Source organism: Etheostoma cragini, chromosome 7 (assembly GCF_013103735.1).
Source record: "Etheostoma cragini isolate CJK2018 chromosome 7, CSU_Ecrag_1.0, whole genome shotgun sequence".
Taxonomy (NCBI): domain Eukaryota; kingdom Metazoa; phylum Chordata; class Actinopteri; order Perciformes; family Percidae; genus Etheostoma; species Etheostoma cragini.
In genome coordinates, this window is record NC_048413.1 from 15570788 (window position 1) to 15581677 (window position 10890).

Here is a 10890-nt window from a genome sequence, read left to right on the forward strand (position 1 = left end):
AGAGATTATTTTCTTAATAAATAACTAACTGATAACTTGTAACTAACTGATGTCTCGGTGTCATGTTTTGTCAATGGAGCCTCACGATTAGAAATTAGCAATAGCCATAAATGATGTGATGTTGTAGCTTGAATTTGTCCCTGTTCTAATAAGCATGAAATGTAAAAAAATATTGACAGATGGCAACATGTACTTATGATTGATAAGGTCATACTATTTCCACACATTTAAAGTAGTCAGAAAATAATAATAATAATAATAATAATAATAATAATAATAATAAAAATAATAATAATAATGATAATAATAATCCAGGATGGGAGCAAATCTGTTTGGATGGACTCTCCAACTAGAAAAGATTTAAACACACAGGAACTGTGCCTAAATCAACACAGTCTACATCCTACTGTTTTTGACTTAATGCATGGCTGTCCACCTGAGTTTAACTCAAACATCATACTAGTGATATTAAATTGAACTAAGATGACAGTAGGCCTATGCTTCTCTGTAGATATTCTCTGTCTAAGACTGATTTACAGATCTACTAATGCAATACATCTCCAAATACACTGACTTCATGGCAATATATCAACAACCTCAACACCTACTAAATCATGATAGTAATGCTTCCTTAAGCTTGATTCATATGAACATCAGTGAAACCATGCTACAATCTGTCTCCTCTTCTATCTTGGTTTTTGATTAGATTTAGGAGGTCACAGTTAACCCTGGCTGTGAAGGCCCATAGACGATGGACCCCGGTGCTTTAGGAGCTCATCCCAGCCACATCACACAACATATTTTAAAATATTTCCTAAAACATATTTCATACTTTTATTACACTTAATTTTTTTTTTCAATAAAGCGTGGCGCTTAGCTAAACTTCTTCAGCTAACCTATGGGGATATCTGGTGATCTCACTCATTGTGGTATAAACATTAAATTAAAACTGCTGAGGTGTTTGACTCATTTTCCCTTACATCCTAGTTCAACACAGTCTCAGCCTTCGTTGATATACAGTAGTTGGCCTTACTCAACATTAGCTAAAACATGATAGCTAAATGTAATTTATTGTAATGTGAGTTCATTTGAAGTTGTTAAATCTTCTTAATCTGTGCTATTCTATTGATGTTGGAAAATAAAGTCAATATCTTCACACAAAGACAACTACCTCCCCGAGCTGTAGATCAGAGCACAGAGCTCATCATGTCATCATAAGCTTTTTAAAGTCAGTCCATTGAGAACGAACTATAGTGATTGACTCTGTATAGCCTTTTTTTTGTTTTTAGCTATTACGTCAAATGAGTGTGACATTGATGTAGGATTTCCAGCAGTGAATTAGAAAATGTAGTTATATCCTGCATGGTAAAGCCCCCGGTGGCTGAGGCATTAGTGTCCCAGGGGTTTTTCTATTATTCATTGTATGTGGAGCAGCTCTAGGATTTGTGTCTGGCTGACATCATCACTGCCTTGTCTTTTGGCTATTTAAAGGATATGTGTCACAAATGAAACCTCCTAAAGTTACGAGTCTTGAAACTATATAAAGTCTATGTTAGGGTGGATCTTCTGTTATTTTTTTCTATTCTGCAGCCCTTCTTGTGGCCAACAAAAATTCCTGTTTTTAAACTACCTCCAGCCTCTCCATCTACAAAGTGTCTTCCCTGGCGTCCCTGCAATTGTTTTGGCTCTACTTCTAGTACCAGAAACTCCCATGTCTGTGGCCAGGTTGGCTCAGTTGGTAGAGCAAGCGCACATTTACATAGATGTAAGGGTCAAGTCAGACCTGTGACAATTTCCTGCATGTCTTCCCCATTTCTTACCTTGCTGTCCTGTCCACAAAAGGCAGAAAAGCCCCCAAAAATAATCTTTAAGAAAAAAAAAGAAAGGCACATGTCTGGCACCTGGTATTCATTTTCTCTCTTGTCTAACTGCTTAAAGCTGCCCAAATTAACACTATTTGCTTTAAAGTTAGATGTCTTTTTCTGCTGCTTGAGTGCCACTAAGAAAACCACTAGAAGTCAAACACCTGCAGCAGCATGTGCAACTGTAAGCCTCCACCTATATTGGGTACCTAAATTGATAAAACTATAAATCACTCTGATATAATGGCTAGGAGTGATGATAAAGAGACTTCTCTTCATAAGCCAACTGACAAGCAAGCTGTGAAGGGAGATCACAAGTTAACATTATAAGTTCTGAATGCACACAATTAAACTTCCACAGGGCACCTTTAAGTTTAATTTGAGGTTGTATTTTACTTGATATTTGTATTCCATGTCACTATATTTTTCAACTCCACTAAATTTATATACACCTACTCTACTTTGAAAGTTTTGACACTTATAGTTAATACTTCACCAATTACGATTTTGCATGCTAAACATATGATGCATTGTAGCCTATTGTTATAACCTATAACACTCAATATAAAATAGATACAAAGTTTCCCCTCGACATGTAGCCTAAGCTAAATTAATAATACTAATAGTAGACTTATGGTATAAAAGTATTTACATTGGGGTTTCTGAGTCGAGTAGCCTTGATATGGGCAAATGATAGTGCTGCTTTTATTCTAAATGCAGGGCTGTTGCTTGGAGTATTTCAACAAGGTGGTATTCTACTTTATTTAAGGGATCTAGTATGTTTTCTCCCACACAAAAGTGGAAGGATTCAAAGAACCTGCTATGAGGAACTCTTGACATAATTCAGTAGCCTACACAGTTATCATGTGGGTAGGCAGGCCTAGTAGGCTATGTATTCATTTAACTAGGCTGGCTATTAGTTCCCTTCTACCACACTGTGTAACATAGAGGGAGACTCGTGGTGGAGCTCTTGAGCTGCTCTGGAACCTCACTCGTTCTAGAACTGTCTCCGACGGACACATGCTTCGGTCTGTGAAAAGGTACGTCACGAGAATGGAAAACACGCGATGTTTGGAAGCAAACTGCTGCTGCATGATGTGTCGTGAACATTAGAGAGTTAACCGTTTCGGTTTCAGTCATTATTTCAGGAGCTAACGCAAACATTATCTATATCGTGGTCCAACGAGGAAGTTTAATTGCTAAACAGTGGATATGTAAGTCTTGGGTTTACTATGTAGTCATTAACGGTCGTAGCTAACTAGCTACAAGTCTTGGTAAAGAGGATCACCCCGCTTACATTAGCTAACAGAGCTAACGTTAAGCACACGCGTTAGCCTCAGCAGTGCAGACATACACGGCTGTCATGCCTAAAAGATACAGCTTATCGTTAAATCCACCAACAGCTAACGTCCACTGTCCCTCAGACAAGTGTAATTTGGCACCGCCATTTCCAAGATGACAAACTAGCTAGTTTTCATTACGCGACGTTATCGTTAGCAAGCAGGCTAATGTCAAGCAACCAAGGGGTAACGTTGATGTTAGCTAGCGTTAGCACTGAAAAAACATGGTGTCATGATTAACGTTAGCTCGGAAAATTTCACTTTAGTTAAAACACATTTACACTATACCATAAACGTTACACGCGCATGTCAGCGATTGACATTATGCCCCTATCCAGTCATGTTCTCACTGTGATTCACGTCCAAATAGCAATTCATCTTAACGTTACGATGAATGTAGCGTCAACTTTACCTAACTCCCTATCATTGTGATAATTATTGCCAAGACACGTGTTACTAGCTAGCTGTCTGTATGTAATGTAAGCATTGCTCCTCTTTGATTAAATGGCTTAACAATTTTATCTAAATAGAACAGTTAATTGTTAGGCTATTGGTTTGGGTATGTAAAGATGTAAAGGATCGCATAGCTCCCTAATCTTGAATGAATGAATGAATGACGCTTTGGTCAGCATGTATTGCACCACATACACCAGTCTCTCCCCCCCACCACCCTTATCAGGTCGGACTATAATGGAGCAGGGTTAGAGTGTATTAATGTTACTTTAAATTCTATATTTCTACTCTTTTTTTAATTTATTTTTTAGGCAGCCTGCAACAGCCAAGTGGTATGACAGACGAGACTCTGTTTTTATAGAGTTCTGCGTGGAGGACAGTAAAGATGTAAAAGTACATTTTGACAAGTCCAAATTTGATTTCAGGTAAGTTTCAATTAATATTACAATTGTTATATTCCTGGGAATTTCTTCCCAGAATCATCTTAAAGACAAGATGACCCATAAGAAGCAGGATGATGACAGCACAAATTGCTAGCAGTGATATAGGCAATATCATGACCTCTTTTTGCCTTACAGCTGCATCACTGGAACAGATAATATCAAACAACAGAATACTGTGGACCTTTTCGGGGAGATTGACCCCAAAGTACGTTTGTCACCTGTAGACCTAGTTGCAGTTCTTCCACATGTTTTATTCCTTCAAAGCCTTCACCCATCTCTCTGTTCCACACAGGGCTCTAAATACAGGCGCACTGACAGGTCTGTGTTGTGTTGTTTACGAAAAGCGGAGCCTGGGAAATCATGGCCACGACTTACCAAAGACAAGTCAAAGGTAACTTTCATTCTTTAAAACAACAAAACCTTTTCAATCCATCTATGTTAAGGCATATTAAATAAACCTTGGTAAACTACAAGCTTATTTATTTAACCTATATATTATTAAAACTTGCATCTGGCTGCCTGGTAATTAAAAGCATGCCAATTCTTAGTTCTAAAAATAGGGATAATATGCCACCTAGCTAAACAACTAAGTAAATGTCTTCATAAAGAAACAGCTGTTAAAATCTGTAAAATATTGCTAAATCTGTCTTCTCTTAGTGCAACTGGCTGAGTGTGGACTTCAATAATTGGAAAGACTGGGAGGATGACTCAGAAGAGGATTTGTCAAGTTTTGATAAATTCTCAGAGGTAAGCATATTTAACAAGTACAGTGCTTAAATGAGTGCATGCCTAGATTTACTGTAGTGCTGCTGACATATTGATTTGTGTCTCCTGTGCATTTCTTCAGATGATGAACACAATGGGAGGGGATGATTTACCTGATTTAGATGGTGCAGAAGAAGAGGTATGGTTCTTTTAGTACATATAGTGATTTTTTCTATACTTCATATCCTTTAATTAAAAACATGGTTTTGTTTGGAGAAATGTAATTAAGTGATATTTACCAGGTAATGCAGTGTATGAAGAATGTATTTTTTTTGTTTTTTTGCAGCATGATTCTGCAGACAATGACGATGAAAGTAAGTACCAGTATTATATTAAAAGAGATGTCTGTACATTTGTAATCAATAGTTACTAGATCCCATGGGTTGAGAAGACCAAGCCATAATGCTAGGAAGTGCCAAATGCATATGATTATGACTTTTCAGAATCTGTTAAGAAAGATATTAAATGTTTGGAAGGATTATATCATCCCCCTGTAGTGGGTGTACTGATGGTATGTTGCACTCTAACTTCTCTCTGTTAACTGTTAATTTATACTGAAGATTTTTATTATAGCCAGACGTTTACTGTCTTTTTCTACACTGTATTTTCTATGCCTCTTTATTTTCTATCAAGTGTTTTGTAAGCTGAAATCTGCTGTTGTAAATTCAATTTACTTGTGGGGGTCATCCCCAAAGGATCAATGAAGAGAAGTCTACGTCTCTCTTGTATATATCTGTTCTTGACGCAGAATGAATTGAATTCAATCAAAAAAAGAGTTAAGCAAAAGATGGTTAACTCTCGCCGTAAAATAACAAATGGGAATGTTTTTGTCTTTCTTCCAGAAATGCCTGACCTTGAGTAGATGAACATGGATGCCACCTCAGTAGTAAACAAAGCAAGTTAAAAAGTTGGTTGAAGAGAGAAATCATGTTGGAGAAGAGACCTCATCACTCCACTCAGTTTCCAATGCGAAACCCCTCAATGGAGTGACTGTTGGATACAGACATGCACATCCATAGCGATCCATAGCGATATACAATGCTGTTCCGTTCTGCTAGGACAATTCTGTTGAAAGGAAAATGTTATTGTTCATTGACTTAAATGACTGCAATGGGATGTGATGTCTTATACCTTCTCTCTCTCTCTCTCTCTCTCTCTCTCTCTCTCTCTCTCTCTCTCTCTCTCTCTCTCTCTCTCTCTCTCTCTCTCTCTCTCTCTCTGTTTTTTGCGATGTCAGATTATGTACATTGTGATTTCTAAAGAAAAGAAAAAAACTTAAAATGCCTATTTTCCAAAAAAGTAGATTTTTTTAATGACAGATTTTTCCCTTTTAATGTTTGTATTGTAAAATGCACTTATTTTGTTTGTTAATTTAAAAAGCTGGCATTCTGCTTGAAATGTTTTTTTCCAATGTATGCCAACATCTACACATGTTAACAATGATGATTTCATTTTAAACATTTTAGCATTTACAATAAACAGATATGCTTGTGCAATTTACAGCTTTTGTTGAAATTACGATAGTGGTACAATCTTTGCATATACTAATACCGTTTGCAAAGTTAAGTTTTAATTGTTTATGCCACTGTACAAAACATTGTAGCAAGTACGATTAATTTTCTTTCATATGCATACTGAGGTGAAGGCAGAGATACTATGTAGTCTAACACAAGTTTCCAAATAGTTATAATACAATACAGGTTTTAAATGTGTGTTAAACAGATACACTACGACTATGCTTTGGAGGCTTGTGTGTTCGATTCAACACATGTTGAACACTTGCATTCGTCTTATGCTGTGGGAGTTTGGGTATGCGTTTCTAATAAACTATTTCAGACCATTGAAAACAAGGCTTAAGTATTGAAACACCACTTTTTCCAAGTGATAAAAAGGTTTAACTCAATGAAGTTTACTGATAGAATACACAAAGGAAGGCTGTTTCGCGTTAATGTGGGGTCAGTATTAAACAATGTTTAAAGGTTCGGGATACTAAAGTGAATCCTTGGTGTGCTCTCACTTCTTTTTAATGTTACAATCGGGGTTCCCATCTCATCTTTATTGTAATACAAAAAGGAAATGCAACACTGACCTTCTCTAATGTGGATTTCTAGTATATTTTTTTGTGGTGTTGCTGTTTTGAAACATGGCAACTGCGGCAAATAATTCCCTCACAAGTAATTAGCAAAAATGTTACCTCCTATTGTATCTGGTATTAAATTTAATTATCTACATGTTAACGCCATAGAGTATTCATAGAACCATAGATTGTTGATAAAGATGCTTTATTTATGGTATCTTGAATGAAATATGTAACATGAATGGATCATTTGAAAGAGGTAAAACAAATATACCTCGCTAAGGTTTTTTTAAATCAGCACCTCTGAAGTCGAACGTCTATACTGTGTGTGTGGGGCCTTCACCTGATCTGTCCTGCAGTACATGTTTCCACCACTGTGTGATGAGTGTAGGCCAGAGCTTTCACTCCGGTGTGAGATGTTTAGGGGCTGCTTGTGTCAGCATTCTCGACCCAGGGAACAGGAAAGTACAATGCAATCACCTTTTCGACATCCTCCCCTGTAAAACTAAACTGTGTGCTTAAACCCACAAAAGGTAGCTTACCACTGACTGAGGGAGTCATGAGGAGGACGTAATACTCATCACAACAGTGTTGCACCAACTGGCAAACTAATGAACTGTCAGAATATGGATCAACACTATTAAACTATTATTGTGTTTGTCCAGCAAAAGAAAATTTTATCATATGGTGGTGATACATTTTGTTCACCATGTGTTTAATGATTTGAGTGGGGAAAACTTCCAAATGTTAGGCTGTTGTGCAATTGATGATAAATCCCATTAATTCACAACTGCCAATGTGATCTACATCTTTTGAGACATGGAAATCTGCTGATTACATTTGTATATTGTTCTCGTGTCATTCCAACCTAACTCTGGAGTATGAGTGCAGAGGCAAATGCAAACAGCCAGTCCGGCCCGCAGACACGGGAACTCACATAGATTCAACAGTGAGGGTAAGATAAACAGATCATAGAAACCAGCAGAAACTGTTACTGCCAGCGTTTTGTCTCTATGCATGAAAGGAGAAATTCAGTGAGCTCAGCATGATCCTTTCAAAAGGCTGCAGCCGTCCCTCTGGCCGCCCTGGTCAGCATGATGCTCCAGTGCAGAAGCTCAATGCCAAGCCTGCTCTCCCCTCTTCCTCTCCAACCATGGATTTTCCACCGCTTTATCTGACCTGAGCCTGCAAACCCGCCCAGCACACACACACACAAAGTAAAACTGTGCCTAATCAGTTCTGCTGCCACAAACCTATTTTGTACCAATCCAGAGCACAAGTGGAGAAATTGCTCGGGCTTTGTTGATCCCAGCTTTGATTTGAGTGAATGTGAACTGTTCATTACAGGGGAGACAATGAAAAGAAAATCATGGACATTTAGTGAAAAGGGGACTGTAATTACTGTAAAAACATAAAAATGATCATAAATAAAGCAAAACTCCCAGTACACTCTAACTATACCAACTCACAGGTTCTGCCCAACATATACCCCATACTTTCCTATTTTCAGGTTTGATGGTTATACATGAGATGTCTACCCCTTTGTTTTGTATTAATGCCTCAACCAGACTGTTGGTGGTACTCAGATACAATATCTCCACATCCTGCAGTAAAACAAGACTGGAAATAGCATAAGATGGTATTTAAGATGCTGTTGTTTACTTCTCTGCTTGTCCTCCCCACGTAAATTCAACCTCAAGTCACAATTTATAATAATTTAATAATTTAAAAGTACTCCTTCAACTGCAGTATGTTGAAAACTTTCACACATAAATAATATTATATAATAATAAGGACCACTCTGATTATTTCTGGGCCTGGTAGTTATTTCTACAATGAACGGACAGAGGAAAGTCAAGGGTGGAGAAGGGTTAAATGAGTTTGTTTGGATTTGTTGTATTGTGTGTTGGCCCCTCCCCCGGGCCCGGCAGGGCTGCTGTGGCCCCTGGGGTATTATAAAAAGGCCTCTGAGTCCCCCCTGCTCTGGTAAAGAGGCTGAATGTCTGCAGGACATACTTAACGTTTGTCTATCCATGTTCTCCTACTAACAACCAGCGGGTTTGGCACATAGATGCACAGAGACTGGCGTCTTGCTCCACTCAGGAGCTCTCTATGACAGAAATCAGAATTTAGAGCAGCAGATTGTTCACAGTTGCATTAGAGTTACATGTCGGGCAGTTTATGTGTTGTTGCATTTAGTTTTTAGCGAGGCAGTTTCTGTTTGAAGGCAACATTTTCATTTGTCATTATTGTGGAGAAACAGCATCCCTTTTTAGTTGATCAGTTAGTTTCTCTGTTGACTTTTTATCCCTCCAATATTTAGAGGTTGCTTTTTGACATTTTGCCACCATGTGGGAATTCAGGTCCATGTCGTTCTGGAGGGCTGTCTTTGCCGAGTTCTATGGCACCATGTTCTTTGTATTCTTTGGGCTGGGGGCAGCCCTCCGCTGGACCACTGGGCCCCATAATGTTCTTCACGTTGCCTTCTGCTTTGGGCTGGCGGCTGCCACCCTCATCCAGTCCATCGGCCACATCAGTGGAGGTCACATCAACCCAGCTGTTACCTTTGCCTACCTGATCGGCTCCCAGATGTCCCTGTTCCGTGCTTTCTTCTACATCGTGGCCCAGTGTCTTGGAGCACTGGCTGGTGCTGCCGTGCTCTACGGGGTCACGCCAGGCAATATGAGAGGAAACCTTGCACTTAACACGGTAAGATTACCTGCCAGTCACGATAATGCCACATATGTTACTACAAGTGTGCAGACTGGCTCTGACTGTTAGAAATGTACTATTGTACATTCACAAACATAATTGCTTATTATGTCTTGAAAAGCAATATAGATCTAAACCTGACAAGTCTGACATAAGGTTATTGGAAGGAGAAAATGAAAATGTTTATGTATAAAAACTACCTCTGCCTCAAATGTAAATATTAATTTAACTGTGTCTAACTAAATGTAAAACCATGATCATTGTGTCTTTTTAATTTATGCACTCACATAATTCATTTAATCTTTCTTCCCCCCCTCCCGTATTTCAGCTGCAGCCAGGCATCAGCCTGGGAATGGCCACCACCATAGAGGTCTTCCTCACCCTGCAGCTTGTCGTCTGCATCTTTGCTGTGACTGATGAGAGGCGCAATGGACGTCTGGGCTCTGCTGCCCTTGCCATCGGGTTCTCTGTGCTATTGGGGCATCTTCTTGGGGTAAGGACCAACCAGAGAAAATGGCATCTAAGAATCTAACCATTTTATCACGTCACATATACACATTTACAGTCTTAACCCTGGACTACTCTCACTTAGATATACTACACTGGAGCAGGAATGAACCCGGCAAGGTCCTTCGCCCCTGCTGTCCTGGTCAGGAATTTTGTGAACCACTGGGTAAGATGATAATTTCTCTAAATCATGTTACACTACAAACTTTTGCTTTGTAATGTGACATATTCAAACTCGCCAACACGTTCTGCTCTTGCTTTTTTTCTGTTAATGGCAGGTGTACTGGGTGGGACCTATGATTGGTGGTGCCATGGGTGCTCTGCTGTATGACTTCATACTGTTCCCCCGTGTGCGCGGCCTCTCTGAGAGGCTCGCCACACTCAAAGGCATCCGGCCTCCAGAGGCAGAGGGCCAGCAGGAGACCAGGGGAGAGCCCATTGAGCTCAAGACACAGGCCCTATAAGCCTGGAAAAGAAGATTGGCTTTCTGACCCCCCCCCAATTCCTTACCCCTCCCCCCTATATCTGCACCCTCAGCTCCAGGTCCATCCTCTTCCCACTCAGCATTTCTGTGCACGTACCTCCTTCCCGCCTACACACATGCTAACACATGACCCAAACACCTTTGTTGTCCTCGTTCTGTATCCAGAACTGGACCTATTGAATTACAGTGAAGGGGAACCCTCAGCCCTGACCATCTTGCCTGATTTTACCTCTACCCACCCTTCCTC

At 39.4% G+C, this 10890-nt stretch overlaps 2 protein-coding genes and 1 long non-coding RNA gene across 3 annotated transcripts in view; all 3 read left to right on the forward strand.

The window, feature by feature from the left end:
- Positions 1 to 1072: 1072 nt before the first annotated feature.
- Positions 1073 to 10890, forward strand: part of LOC117947806 — a 19174-nt gene continuing 9356 nt past the window's right edge. The window contains exons 1-3 of the long non-coding RNA XR_004657318.1: positions 1073 to 1082; positions 2399 to 2404; positions 2864 to 2867. This is a non-coding gene — a long non-coding RNA (uncharacterized LOC117947806). The remainder of the gene's footprint in view (positions 1083 to 2398; positions 2405 to 2863; positions 2868 to 10890) is intronic.
- ptges3a (prostaglandin E synthase 3a (cytosolic)) lies at positions 2867 to 5892 on the forward strand. The gene is made up of 8 exons (XM_034877078.1): positions 2867 to 3076; positions 3967 to 4080; positions 4234 to 4303; positions 4391 to 4489; positions 4756 to 4845; positions 4946 to 5002; positions 5150 to 5177; positions 5706 to 5892. Coding segments are annotated over exons 1-8 (480 nt in total). The 5' UTR covers positions 2867 to 3074; the 3' UTR covers positions 5726 to 5892.
- mipa (major intrinsic protein of lens fiber a) lies at positions 8916 to 10884 on the forward strand. Its single transcript, XM_034877058.1, has 4 exons — positions 8916 to 9649; positions 9981 to 10145; positions 10245 to 10325; positions 10438 to 10884. Exons 1-4 carry the CDS (start codon positions 9290 to 9292, stop codon positions 10621 to 10623), a joined length of 792 nt encoding a protein of 263 aa, XP_034732949.1. The 5' UTR covers positions 8916 to 9289; the 3' UTR covers positions 10624 to 10884.

Bases quoted from the DNA above. Each gene is read 5' to 3' on its own strand.
- ptges3a (XM_034877078.1), top strand. The intron at 4,081-4,233 runs GTAAGTTTCAAT...TTTGCCTTACAG, and splicing joins AAGTCCAAATTTGATTTCAG to CTGCATCACTGGAACAGATA. The intron at 4,846-4,945 runs GTAAGCATATTT...GCATTTCTTCAG, and splicing joins GTTTTGATAAATTCTCAGAG to ATGATGAACACAATGGGAGG.
- mipa (XM_034877058.1), top strand. From the start codon at position 9,290: ATGTGGGAATTCAGGTCCATGTCGTTCTGGAGGGCTGTCTTTGCCGAG. The intron at 9,650-9,980 runs GTAAGATTACCT...CCCGTATTTCAG, and splicing joins GAAACCTTGCACTTAACACG to CTGCAGCCAGGCATCAGCCT. The intron at 10,146-10,244 runs GTAAGGACCAAC...ACTCTCACTTAG, and splicing joins TATTGGGGCATCTTCTTGGG to ATATACTACACTGGAGCAGG.